At 39.5% G+C, this 14346-nt stretch overlaps 1 protein-coding gene across 1 annotated transcript in view; it reads left to right on the forward strand.

Annotated features, from left to right (window-relative positions):
* The window catches only part of tbkbp1 (TBK1 binding protein 1), a 64826-nt gene that overhangs the window by 24591 nt on the left and 25889 nt on the right, over window positions 1–14346 (forward strand). Inside the window, exons 2-4 of the mRNA XM_023341294.1 lie at window positions 3795–4056; window positions 9191–9316; window positions 13116–13220. Of these exons, the coding sequence (XP_023197062.1) occupies window positions 3811–4056; window positions 9191–9316; window positions 13116–13220 (477 nt within the window). The 5' untranslated portion in view covers window positions 3795–3810. The remainder of the gene's footprint in view (window positions 1–3794; window positions 4057–9190; window positions 9317–13115; window positions 13221–14346) is intronic.

Here is a 14346-nt window from a genome sequence, read left to right on the forward strand (position 1 = left end):
ATGATGCTGTTTTTCAATATCCTGGATCTGCATACTGTTCACAACTCATTAAAGCCAGAATGTGGGCCAAGTCATAGTTCTTACCCTGGATTTTCACTAGCCTTCCCTCTTCTTACATTAATCTGATATACTACAGTACTGCACTGCATTTACAGTGAGAAAATGCTACTGTAATATAAAAAGAAAATTGCTCAGCTACGTCAGGGGTGCCCATAAATGTGTGTATATGTAGGAAATATATAAATAGTAATTATAGGAAGATGATTTCATGAAAATAGATGGTAACAGATTTAATTCTTAGTTTAAGAAGCACATTTAATATAGAACTGAGCCGTGTTGGAGGAAAATGTCAGGCTTGGTCCGGCTTTTCCAGATTCGCACAATGTGACCATGGGAGATCTCACTGAAACCACAGAACTGCGAATGCCGAGCGCATTAACTGCTCAGCATTACCTACGCAGTTCAAGGCTCCTTCGACTTTCCATTTGCACAAAGCACAGCAGCAGTAGAAGGTCCTTTCAGTACTGCAGACAATATCACAGAAGGAGGGGAGGGGTGGTCTCGAAGGAGAAGGGAAACAAGGAGGGAAACTAAGAGGGAGCATGCAGAGAGGCAGTCTCAGAGGACAAAAAAGTATGTGATGTGTGGGCCCAAGGAATAAACAATCACAAAGACGTCAATTTCACCCTCTGAATCTTCTGTTAACGATTAATCTACGCTGCGGTTTCAGTCTCACAAAGGGTGGCCCGCTACCTATTGTGACTTAAAAATAAAGGTGGAAGTTTTGACTCCGTATCCGTGGGCAGGGGGTAACAGCGATGTGCAGCCAGGAAGTTGGGGTGTGTGAGTGTGTGCGAACTGCACTGTGTGGGGTAAATTATGTATGTTAATTTAGAGAAGCACAAGCATGAATATTCCTTTGTCCTTGTCTTTTGTTAAGCAAATGCAGCCACATCCATCAGCCTACACAATGTTGTCCTTACCCACGAATAGTTGCAAAGAGAGTCATATGTGTTCATTTTCATTTGGATGTTAGCGTCCACAATTGATCTAATTTTTGCTCTTTTAGAATTGAAGCTTTAATGTTTGCCAAATTGTCCATTTACGCACAAATTGCAAGGGTTTTTGAAATTTGATATTTTCAATTTTTTCATGTTACAACCACAAAATTGAATGTGTTTTATTGGACCATTGTGTAATAGACCAACACAAAGCAGTACAGGATTGTAAAGTAAAAGGGATACATGGTTTCAATTTTATTTTCAAAGTGTGATGCACATTTGTTCTTGACCCCACCTTGATACCTCTGAATAAAATCCAATGGCACCAGCTGCCTTCAGAAATAATCTAATTAATAAATAATAATTTAAAAAAACTTGTGTGGAATTTAATCTCTGTATAAATCCAAGAGTTGTTAGAGGGGTTAATGAACAAACAGCATCATGAAGCTTAACAAAAACAGAAACCAGGTCAGGGTCAAAGTTGCAGAGAGGTTTAAAGCAGACGATATGTGTAAAACTATACTCAACTCAACATACAACCAGAGACACAATGGTATAGTTAACACTTGAAAATGAAAGGGTGAGGTACTCTGAAAAAGATTGGGTGAAATGCAAGTAATAGTTTTAATAGTATAATATTTTTTTTTCTTGTGGCGTTTTAGGCATTGATATTTTTGTTCTGCTGTGTATTTAAAAAATATGGCTTCTTCTGATTTGTGTACCTTCCTGCTTATGTGCTTTTCATGTACTAATGTTTGAAAAATCTTTTTGCTGTGCGTCTTACTGAACAACCCTCGTGGAGTGTTTGATTCCCACAGCAATTTTGCAGACTTTAATTGGATAAAGTCAGCATCCCAACTGAGCTTTTTGGACCTCATCCAAGTCCTGATATCCATACAGACTGAGAGACACATTGCAACTCCAGGGGTCTGGATTATAAAACAGTTTTATGGTCAAATTTCATCATTAAACTCTCATTTCCTCTGCATTATATGAAACAAAATCACAGGGCAGATATAATTTCTTTAGGTTAATTTGATATTTATGAAGGTCTTAAACAGTATTGCAAGCAGTATTCTTTAAAATTCTTATGTCCAGTTGGTGTACATTTAGCCACAGCAGGTGTCTGGCGGTTGAAAAACTGCAAGTTTGATTCCAGCTTCCCTTCACCACACACTGAAGCGCAAGAGACTGAACTGCAACTTGCCAGCTGGTCTGCATTTCAGCTTATGCATGTCTGTACAAATTGGTGAAAGTAATCATTGTAATAGTTACTGGAGAACTATTTAAGTTTAGTTTATTTACCTTTTTACAACAAAACACAATTTTTGGACTTAGTTTGGAAATAATTGATCAATTAGGCCTAATTAATGGAACAGCTTAGTTTTTCAGCCTAAAAAATTCAACAGAAACCAGATGAGAACTTGACACTGTTGAAGAGTACAAGTACTTAATATTTTACCACTTTTACGATTAACCATGTGTCTGCAGCCTGTTTGACCACATAGGCATTTTTGCCTGCTCCTATGTTTCAGTCAGCTTTGTGTGCACAGCCATGAGTTTGTGTGTGCGCCTGGGCGGGTGGGAGTGCTGTTGTATCATCCTCCTAAAACCGGCGTGGAAGAGAGATGTGGATTGGCCGAGGTTTTATTCCCCTCACTCTTAGAAATGTAAGAAAAATAGCACAGTGGAGGAAGGGAGTAGATGAAAATAGCTCAGTAGGCAACCGCTGACTCACAAGGCAAAGCTGGGAGTCAGGATGACATCTATTCCAATATACATCAAAAATCAGCTTGTGTAACTACCTCTGTGTCCATGAACTGGCAGATCTCAGTGCCCCTTGCCACATCCTGTATGAATTTGGTGCTCATTTCTCGTCTGTGGCTGCATTAAAACAGGGAGGTGACGTTACAGGTGCCATTTATTTCTTTTGACAGCTCAGAGTCTGTGGGGCATGAGGGCTGGTTAGATGTGATGTAGCGTGATCAGCTAACTACACCGTTCATTCATCATGCCACTCATGGAGGGCAGGCTGTCAAAGTTAAAAAAAAATTTTAAGCACTGTGAAATGGAACACGAACATGAACTGGACTCAAATTTGAATCATTCCGAATAAAATATCAGCTACGGTTCGAGCGCTAGTTTCTCATGCAACCCCGATTGAGAAAGTTGCAGGAATTGCAAGGAGGTGTGACATGTTAGGAATTTAAATGGGAAATGTTTTCATTCACTTCACTATCTGGCATTTGATAAAAATTTTATTGATTTTTTGATATTTTGGAAAAGAAAATCAAAAGCTGGAAATGTTATCACACCCACTTCAGGCTGACAGCGCTTTCAGTAAGTTATTGAAACAATCTTGAACTGTGGCTGCTACATCCCACCCCACTGCTGCTCTGGCTGCAATCAAAAGGATCTCACCAAGCAGCTGCAATGAACAATCCAGACTCTCCACCTTAAAGTCTAATTAATACCTACTTACCTGCTATAGTTTCTTCTTGACCGGAAAACCTCAGTGACATAAATTTTGTTATGACTTTTGTTGTGTGATTATCTTCCAACAACAATCAGCATTTTCAGTTGGAGTATTTTACAATCGATGCACCAAATTTCCAACAGTTTAACTTGGGTTTTATTGTTTGGAAGCAGCTGATTGGTGCTTTCAGGATGTGTAGCCTGGCAGCAGCATAAAATTCTGGTTATTTTGGGGAATACATGTAATTAATAAAAAAAAATAATAATAAAAATTCTGAGTCTTAAATAATTCATACCCCAATAACGGTTTTCTTTCAGGTTGAGGCTCAGAACGATGCAGTCTCTTTTTGGTGGTGGGGAGCTCGGGCTGCTGGGAGGAGGAGGCAGCGACGCAGGAGGCCTAAAAGAGGATGGCTGCGGCAGCATGGCATGGAGGACCTCGGCTCTTCCTTCTGACGATGTGTACTCCGCATCCCACTTCACCCTCATCTCTGCCTATCAGGAAATCAAAACAAGACTGGCCAGCCTGGAGCGAGAGAACACCAGCATCAAGAGGAAGCTGAAGATCTACGAAATTAAGGTGAAAGCATTTTCCAACATTCCAACAAGTCCAACATTCGACTGCTTTAAACAACAACAACAAAAAAACAGCTAATCAACAAAGTTGTTTTTGTCCTTGTCGGTGTCAGATAGAAGGACTCCTGGTTTGTGCTGTTGATTTACTGTCAAGGCTAGAGAGTCACTCAACCTTTTTCCATTTTTATTAAGGTGGTGAGAGTTTCAAATAGAAAAAATAGAGTCCAGGCTGACAGCTGACACAGAATCTGTGGAGGAAGCTAAGATTAGGGTGATGGCAAGGAGGCTTTCCAATCTCAAAGACTTGGAGCTCATAACCAAAGATAAATGATCAAAAAGCAGTGGAAACGCACACAAAGCTGGTTAGCAGGTAGAAGAAGATTTATTGCTGTAATGCCAATAAATATTTTTTCTGTTGGTTATTGGAAAGGATAGAATTGCTTTTTTTGAAAATAAACTGTAAATAGAACCTGATTAAGAAATAAAATTAAAACTCTTTTACATTGCTTTATTATCCTCTCAGAGGCTCCTGGCTGGTCGTAATTTTTATTTGATTGAATTTTATGTAATGTCTGGAGAGTAGGTTTAAAGACTACAGAAAATGTTCATACTTATTCTGGGATTGATATGTTTTGAAATGGAAAATAATACATTGGTTGCAACCTAAAGGCAGAGTTGTATCGGCGCGTTTGCAGGTGCGACATCTTCTACTCCAAATGGCCAACATCTGCACCTGCCTCCACCAAAATCAACACCTGCCTCTCTGTGGAACCGTCCCTGAGCAAACGGCCACCTGTGAGTGAGTCAACAGCAGTTTGGCAGCCTGAAGCCTGCAGGAACAGCTGCTTGCTAAAAGCATCCAGGAGTTCTGACTCTCTCCTCCTTAAACTTCATTTGCACATATTTGAAATTCTCCAATACTAAACCGACTGTTTGGGCGTATTTGTTTCAATGATGATGTTTTTGCGGCTTTCTTTAGATTCCGCTTTAACCTACTCTATACTGTAGACCATGTTGAAATCCTTAAAGTAGGGAAAATAAGAAATGTCTGCTCCTGTATAATTCCTAGAATAAGCAGAAAACCTAAGACTAATGTTTAGTGGAATACTCTTTTTTTCTTCTTCTACTAATCCTCCTTTGTTCTTAATTTCAACAATTCATCTCTCCCCCTCACTGCTTACATCATTATCTCCTTTTGCTCCCTCGTGCTTCATCCTTTTTTGTGCCGTGCAGCACATTCCTCCTCCCATGTAGATCTTTCTTTCAACTGCTTTTCCCATTTTTACTCATTTTCTGTCCTCCTACATAATTTCTTTGCACTCATTTTCCCTGAAGCTCCCCTGATTTAATCTGTATGCCAATTCAGCTATTGCTGGAAGTATTTCTGCCTCACCTGCTGTCTAATCGAACCAACAAGGCTCATCTCATACAGTCTGACCTGCATCAAACATGCATGTCAGACTGTACTTTGAGTCGAGTAGCTCTACTGACACACTAATTCATTCTGGATACTCAAACAGGCAACTGAATATGTAAATACCAATCACTTCTTAATGTAAACATTGAATCAACCCATACCATGGCAGCAAGTGAGTAAAATGTATTTATGTTGCACAAGAGCATTAAAAAAGACAAATAAAAGCATAGAGCATGAAGAAGAGCTAAAAACAAAACATTTATATGATCAAACAGTTCATAAGAGTCATTTATAAGATCAAACTGATTAATTACCAAAACAAAAAAAAATCCAGCTTTACAGAAGATTTGACATCTATGCATTGCAAAGATGAAGGCAACACTTTCCTTATCGGCTTTAAAAGATTTTGTCTTAAAATGAGTCGGAGGCACAACTATGATGTTAGACTACAACAAGGGGTGTAAAGCTCTGAGAGGTCACAGATAGAGAGAGCAGCAGCACCATAAATACATTTAAAAGACAGGGTTAATATTTTAATATGGATTCCTAAATGTACACACCCCCAGAAATACTGGGGGTATTTAACTCTTCGGATTTAGAGTTAAAGAATGTGGTGATGGAATTGAAGCCTTCTTATCTCAGAAATGAATAATCAAAAATATGAGTGGAAACATGTAAAAAGTGACTCTTAAGTAACAATTTTCTGTTTTTGTTTTAGTAGTAAAACAAATTTATTATTGAGATTATTGAGAAATAAGTTAACATGTCATATGGATAAAAACTTGCAATGTGTTATCTTTTAAGAGAGATAACATAAATCTCCAAATGTTCTAAAAAATGTTTTTTTTGGTCGTGGGATTGTTGAACATGCTTGACAGAAGGTCTGTCTAAACACAATAGCGCTACAGTCAGTTCACTTAGGAAGTGGAAAATTTGCTTCTACTTTGATTTTTACACAAATGACTTTTTACCCCCAAATGATTGACTGCAGAAGGAATGGGGTATTTGACAATGAATTGAGCTAATCTCGACAGCAATCACCAATAAACCAATCAGCAGTCTCTACCTGCAAGGTGCTCTGCAGCCGACCTCCACCTCAGATTTTGCTATCACACTTACTGTGTTGTCATTGATGTTTCTGTGTTCTGTTCTCCAAACGTAACAGCAGATATCTTGTTGCAGGCTTTACCCAGTTCCCAAAATATAACCATGCAGACAAATATTAATTACCAGGAGCTGCTGCTATAATTACAAAAGGATTTAAATAACTTAATACCTAAAGTGAAACTGACTGGGCACAGTTATTAAAAATCATAAGATTCCTGGGCTCATATGTACCTAAATGTGAAGTTTGGCATCATCATTTATTTTCCGGACGCTCCAGATGGTTTGTTACATAAAATCATCTGGGAAGTCATTGTTGGGAAGGATTTTTTTTTTAAACAAGCCAGATTTTTTTCAAAAGGAACTTGGCAGTAGATTGAAAGAACATAACAGCTCAACAGAGTGGAGCCAGTTGGTGTAATCAAGCCAGTCAGGAAAGGAAGAAATACACTTACAAAAGTCACAGTCATCAATACAAATGATTGTAGTTAATACGGCCATATTATGTAAAATTAACTTTTTGATCTTTACGTCATGTTATAATGTTATTGCCTCGTCAAAAACATACCTGGATTCCTTCCTGCATCCGTGAGAAATCCTTTAATCTCCCATGGCAACCATTCAGTTGTGGAAAACGCCACCTTTGAGGCGCAGATACTCCTCAGAGCAGAAGTTGCCAGCTGCCGCTCTTCCATCTCACAGAGCAGCTCCTTCAGACTACCAGCAGCAATTAGCAAACACCTGGAAGAACTTTGCATCAGCTGAGCTCTTTATATGAGCTACAGTACTTCTCAGTGCAGCGCTGGTAAAAACTTTGTTAAAAGGTTAATAGAGGAGCGCTGTTGTGATGACTTTTGACCTCAGCTTCAGTATGGAGTTTCAGAAAGAGCAGGAGTTTTTAAAGAGACAGAAGACCAATTTCAAGGCATTAAATTATGAAGCCAAATTTCTTCTAATAAAAATGAAGGTAACAACTGAAGGTAACACAGTTACTTGAATGTGCTATAAAATGGCACTACTGTATATGTCCCTGGAAAACACATAATACTGACGCTTTAACCCATTACTTGAGCATTTGCCTTTAGTTTCTTTTATAGAAGAAATCAAGCTACGCACATTAGTGAACCATATTCCTTTAGATTTCTGACATACCATGGATGGATGGATGGATGGATGGATGGATGGATGGATGGATGGATGAGTGTACCTCATCTTGTATTCATCCTATCTGGATTCTGTGACAGACTTGTTGTTTCTTACATCTCATGTTTAATCATTATTTCAGGTTCGATAAGGAGAAGAATTTCGACTAACACACTCAGCCTCAGACAACCCTGTTACTAACAAAGCTGCAGTAAACAGAAAACTCCAGAGCGCAGCTGCTGCTATGATGGATGGGAACACTTCTTGCTGCTTTGAACATGGGCTGAAGCGAGGTTCCTCTCCAGTTCAGAGTTCCTGAAGCTCAGCGCTGTCAGGAAACTCTGGCCCTCGGGGGCGACTGCACATGTTTACCCCATTTACTGTTAAACCGAGCAAAGAGAGATGCTCTCCTAAATGGAAAAGGGTTGTTTTCTCCTCAAATAGACATTGCATCAGCGAGGCAATGACTTCACACAGAAAATGAAAAGCCCTTATGGTAGGCACTCTAAATGGAAATGTGTTCATTTAGGTTGAACGACACTCAGTTATATAAACAGCATGTCTGGATCGCAGTGCTCTGCTAACAACCAGAGTTTGGTTTTGTAAGCATAAAACCTTTAGAGTTTAGATTGAATCTGCTTCAGCCTTCAGCTTATAATTTCCAGTTGTGCTTTCACTCAGCCTAAATACACTTTTCATTAATTAAAAAAAAAAAAATTAGACTTTTCAGATGCGACCTGATTGAAATAAACAACTGCTTGACAGCAGGTTGCACTCACTAATAGATGTGTAGTAATCCTCAAAAGTGGATTGACTGGCCAGTGCTGCTGTAGCTGAAGACACTAAAGCTTGTTTTGACAGAAGGGTTCACAGTCTAATTTCTGAGCAACAGGAAGCCAAAAGGAGCTTGAGGTCCTTTGGTTGTCTCAGGAGATTGCTAATTTACCTAAGTTGATAGGAAAATGGATGGAGCTAAATACAGAGCAATCCTAGTAGAAGTGGAATGAAGGTTCATCTTCCAGCAGCTTAACATGCAGCCAAAGCTTCAATGGAAGGATTTAGATCAAAGCATGTGCATGTGCTACACTGGCTCAGCCAAAGTCTATAACTAAACCCAATTAAGGATCTCATGTAAGGGTTGAAAACTGTTGCTCACAGATAATCTCCATCCAATCTGAGTGAGCTTGTGAGCTATTGTGCAAAGAAAAATGGGTAAATATTTAGTCTCTAGACACGACACTGGTAGAGACGTACCCCGCAAGACTTTCAGCTTGATTAAATTGACCAATTATGTCAGAAGAAGATGCAAGATATTCTGTCCAAAAGATTACCATTAAGCTAGCAGAATAAATACTTCATGTTACTGAAACGTGGCAGGAAAAGCAGCGTTGTAGTCTTTACTGCAATATATTGTTTAAATGAACATGAACATTAATGAACTGTCGAACTGTCTGGTGTGTCTTTGTCTTTGCAGTTCCCAATGATCAGCGAGTTTGGGGAGGATACCAACTCCTACTGCTCCTTTGAGAGTAAAGACACGGCGCTGCTGCAGTCAGAAAACGGCAACCTGCACCAGCGAGTCAACGTTCTGACCCATGAGGTACAAAACCAGTAAAACAAGGTGAAAGAGAATCCAATCTTACATGTGTTGCTTATTTTTTAATGCGGTGGCTGAAAGAAAAGCCTTATCAGACAAATGTATTTTTTTAGAGGACTCATTCAGTGGAAATCCTTCTTCCATTAAAACCTAATTTAATTACAGTAGAATTTAGGTCAAGAAATGTCCAGAGCTAATTAGGCTGCTGGAGCTGCTGTCTGGGCAAAAATGACGAGGAACTGATACAACTGTATAACTGTTCAAGAATGAAGTAAGACACTGGAGCTTCAGGCTGATGTTCTTTGAGATGCTTTAGAGATTACTCTGTAGAAGCTGTCTTTGCAAAAGTTATAGCAGAGGATGACGGCAACATCTTTGTTAGTGCGCGTACATGCTTCATACGAGCACATTTCAAGAGTGGGGCTTTGAGTGTTTTTCTGCTCAGCTGCCACTCCAGCGCTCTCACGACTGTGTGAACAAGAACACGGGGAAACGAGAGGTGGCTCGCACAGGAAGGCCGTGGTGAAACTGGTAGCAGCAGCGGTGAAAACAAAAAAAAAAAAGAACAGCGTTAGAGAGCGAGGAAATGGTTTATAAGAAGAGCAGAGATGATTAGCGTGGGACTCCACAGGTCATGGGGTTGTCTGACACCTGGCATTCCGACTGATGAAATGAGACATGGCACTGTGAGCATGCTCTGTGGGAACCAAACCTATATAGCACAGAGAGTCTCAATATACACACAGTACATAGGCTGCACTCATGTGCCTTCACTGATGGGGGAACTTTAGTGACATCCTATTCTTAATTCATATGTTTTAAAGGGGACTTATTGTGTTTCCTTTTAAACAAGTTAGGATAGGTCTTTGGGCAATAGAAAACATATTTTATGCAAAAAATAATTCTCTAATGAGATTTCAGTCTAGTCATTTCAACCTGTTTTGAGCTCAGTTCAGATTGAGTTGTTTTAGGGCAATGTCACTACACCGTGTTCCAAATTATTATGCAAATTGGATTTAAGTGTCGTAAAGATTACATTTTTTGTTGTGCTATTAAATTTATAGATGGTATTGTGTGTCAGGGCTCTTTTAATCATTATAATTAATTTCAGAGAGCTGGGTTGATTAGTTTGTCTGGTGAGCTCAATTAAAGGAAATCTACTTAAGAAGGATGTTCCACATTATTAAGCAGGCCACAAGTTTCAAGCAATATGGCAAAGAGAAAGGATCTCTCTGCTGATGAAAATCATCAGATAGTGTAGTGCCGTATGACAACGTGTGAAAAGATTAGATATTTAATTAAAACTGAAGCGTTATCGTACTGTGAAGAGATTTGTGGCTGATTCAGAACAAAGACGGGTTTGTACAGATAAAGGCATAATGAGGAAGGTTTCTGTTGGACAAATTCATCAGATTAAGAGAGCAGTTGTTAAAATGCCCTTACAAAGCAGCAAACAGTTATTTGAAGCTGCTGGAGCCTCAAGGTGGAGGATCCTCCAGAGGCTTGCGGTGCATGAACCTACTATTGGGCCCCTAACCAGAGCTCACAAGCAGAAACGGTTGCAGTGGGCCCAGCCGTACATGAAGATTAATTTTCAAACAGACTTGTTCACTGATGACTGCTGTGCAACCCTGGATGGTCCAGATGGACGCAGTAGTGGATTGGTGGTGGATGGCCACTACATCCCAACACGGCTGTGACGTCAGTAAGGAGGTGGTGGAGTCATGCTTTGGGCTGAAATCATGGGGAGAGAATCATTGATCGGCCCCTTCAGAGTCCATGAAGGTGTGAAAATGACCTTAGCAAAGTATATGGACTTTCTGACTGATCACTTTCTTTCATGGTTCAAAAAGAAGAACCGTAACTTCCGTAAAAAAATCATCTTCATGCATGACAATGAATGCTGCAAGGAATACCACTGTGTCATTGGCTGCTGTGAGCATAAAAGGGGAGAAACTCATGGTATGGTCAGCATCCTCTTCTGACCTCAACCCTATTGAGAACCTTTGGAGTTTCCTCAAGCAGAAGATCTGAGGGTGGAATGCAGTTCATATCAAAAAAGCAGCTCTGGGAAGGTTTTCTGACATCCTGCAAATAAATTCAAGCAGAAACTTTCCATAAACTCACAAGTTCAATGGATCAAAAATTGTGCAGGTGATATCAAAGAAGGGGTCCTATGCTAACATGTAACTCGGTCTGTTAAGATGTTTTTGATTGAAATAGCTTTTGATTTTAGTACATGTGACCACTTAATGCTGCACATTCAAAGAATGACCATTTGCAGTTCTTTATAATCTTTAGAAAATCTGCTGTGCATAATAATTTGGAACTGTGCATTTTGAGTTTTTTATTTTTGGAAAAAATACTGTTCACATGGGGAGCTTTGTTCAGTAAAATTTGATTTATACTGTAATAGCTGAGGGAGGGAGTTTACGTCCGCCATTTTGATCGCTGTTTACATTCCCCCATCATCTGATGCAGCGGTGGCCTGTGACGTCATCAGCTCTGACACAGCCAAACTACAGACTCAACACACCGGACGTTGTTATTGTGTCTTGTCTCTTGTCTTGTCTTGTCTCTATGCTGTAACTGCGAAGTAATTTCCCTGCTGGGATGAATAAAGTACTTCTATTCTATTCTAATAGTTCATGACTTGATAATTATACTGACCATCATTTGCATTAACCATTTAGGAAAATCTGAGAAAATATCACTTGCATAATAATTTGGAACACGGTGTATTTTGCAATAAGCTAATGCTAGCTGCGCCTCCAACTCAGATTTTTTCCAGCACTATGCTTTATCTAATTTCATCCATCTCCTTATCAACAGGTCAGTTTTTCTGTCCCTGCTGAGGAAATTCATTCCCAAAGCTTGATGCTGCCTCCACCACTTGTCACTGAGGCAGTGATGCGTTTACTGTCAGTTTTCCTTCCCATTCTGTATGTAACTGATTACCGACTCTAACCACAGATGTACGATTTTTACTAGTTAGGTGACTTCTGAAGGCAGTTTTATTTATGGGTGGCAATGTAACAGGGGCTCTATGGAAGGGCATGTCACACATTTTAGATTTGTCCTTCTAAAGAAAGCCATGAATTGCTTTACTTCTAGTTGACATTTACACAATGTTTTCTGTGGGTCTGTCACACTAAATCCCAATAAATCACTGCTGTACTCTTTCACAAAGCTTTCCACAAGCCATCCATGCACCAGTGCCAGATTTCCACTCGCATATGTTCCTATCGACACATTGAACGTCTGTCCCTGCTTCGGCATGTACCATTAGTGTCCCTCTCTGTTTATCTCAGTCCCTCATTGATGCTCCCACTCAATTGCCTGGAAGTGACCATGTTTTCTTTCCACATGCTTCGATAAGCTCGTTCCCTCGACTACTTTGAAAATCTCTTAATTTCACTCAGCTTTGGAGAATCTCAGTGCTCTCAGATCTGCCAAATAAGATTGTGTCTCACTGTGGCACTCATCGTGCCACACTGTAAGAAAACTAAGCCACCGACATGTTAAGTAGGCCCCCTTTTTTTTAAAACGCTTGTGACATTAGGGAAGTGCTGTGTTGCACATGCTGACGTCTTAGATATTCGGTGTCCCAATTTCTCCCGGTTACAAAACATCTTCTTGAGGGACACGTTTGATGACTCTCTGAATTGAAGTTTTCCCTTCATTTTCTCCTTTGTGGGGAAGTTTGAAAACTAAGAAGGGAGGAAATGTGTCAACTTGTTTTGTTGTCTGTGTGAGTCTGCCTGCTTTTCAGCTTCTTCTTTTTTTATCTGTCTCTCTTTAGCTGCAGAAGAGAAAGGAAAGAGAGGAACAGCTGGAGGATGTGATCCAGGCCTACGAGAAGATCCACATGGAGAAAAGCAACCTCCAGAGGGACCTCGACAAGATGGTCAGACGCGACACTCAGATAGCTTCACGCTGGAGTCGAATGGTTTATTCATCGAGTATTAGTTTTACACTTGAGATTTTTCAAAAAAAAGCAAGAGTTGGTATCATTAAAAGTTAATGAAATATGTGTTTAGATGTAAAAAATATAACTTACATGAATACAACAAGAGTTCTTCCAGTTTGGTTCCAGTTCAGTGAATCATAGCAGCTGCCTGCTGCAGAAATGTTCTTATTTCTGTATCCTCAAAGCTTGAAAAGTTAGCATGCAGATTTACCTTCTGCATATATATATATATTTAGCTTTTTTTCAATGACTTCTAGCAACTTGATGGCAATACATTAATACATATTTTTCAAGTTCATACAGCTTGAAATCTCTTCCATTGCAGCCACAAACCTCAGTGTTTTTCATTGAGATTTCCTGTGAGAGATCAACAGAATGAACGTAGCTGAAGTACATCAGCTGCATTCCCCTGAACGTTCAGGGGAAGTAAATCGATTCCCCTGAACAGGCCACACTTCGATTCAGGGAATCAAAGTGTGCCCTGCATTTGTATTGTGCCCCATGAGTAAATATTTTGTAGATGAAGATGTAATTGCATCTTTCACTCCAGTTAGATTCGATAGGGAGCACCTGGGAATATTAACTTTGAAGTCTTGTTTGTTTTTTTTTAAGCCCTGTAGCTGATTCAAAGACACAAAAGTTAAGAAAACTAAGAATCCATATGGCTTTGGGGTTTATATCAAGACAGAAATTACAAAGAGCGTTATTAGAACAAACCTCAATGTATGTGTTTTAAGGATGTCAATGTATTAAACCAACACAAAGTAATTCATAATAGTAAAGTAGGACACAAAATGTTTATTTTGTTTTTTTTTATTTTGTGGATAATGAGACTGTCTTACCAGCTATAGCCAGAGTCTTCACAAGGTCTTTCTTCTGTGGTCAATCTGCACATTTTGGACCAAAATATGTTCATATCTAGGACAAAAATTGTCTGACTCCTGAGCTGTATGATGGTTGTACATTCCCATCATGTCTGTACTTACATATTATAGTTTGAACAGATGAATGTGGCAGCTTCAGAGATCTGGAAGTTGTTGTTGTTGAACCAGACTGGTGCAGC

The sequence above is a fragment of the Xiphophorus maculatus genome, chromosome 10, assembly GCF_002775205.1.
Source record: "Xiphophorus maculatus strain JP 163 A chromosome 10, X_maculatus-5.0-male, whole genome shotgun sequence".
NCBI classification, from domain to species: domain Eukaryota; kingdom Metazoa; phylum Chordata; class Actinopteri; order Cyprinodontiformes; family Poeciliidae; genus Xiphophorus; species Xiphophorus maculatus.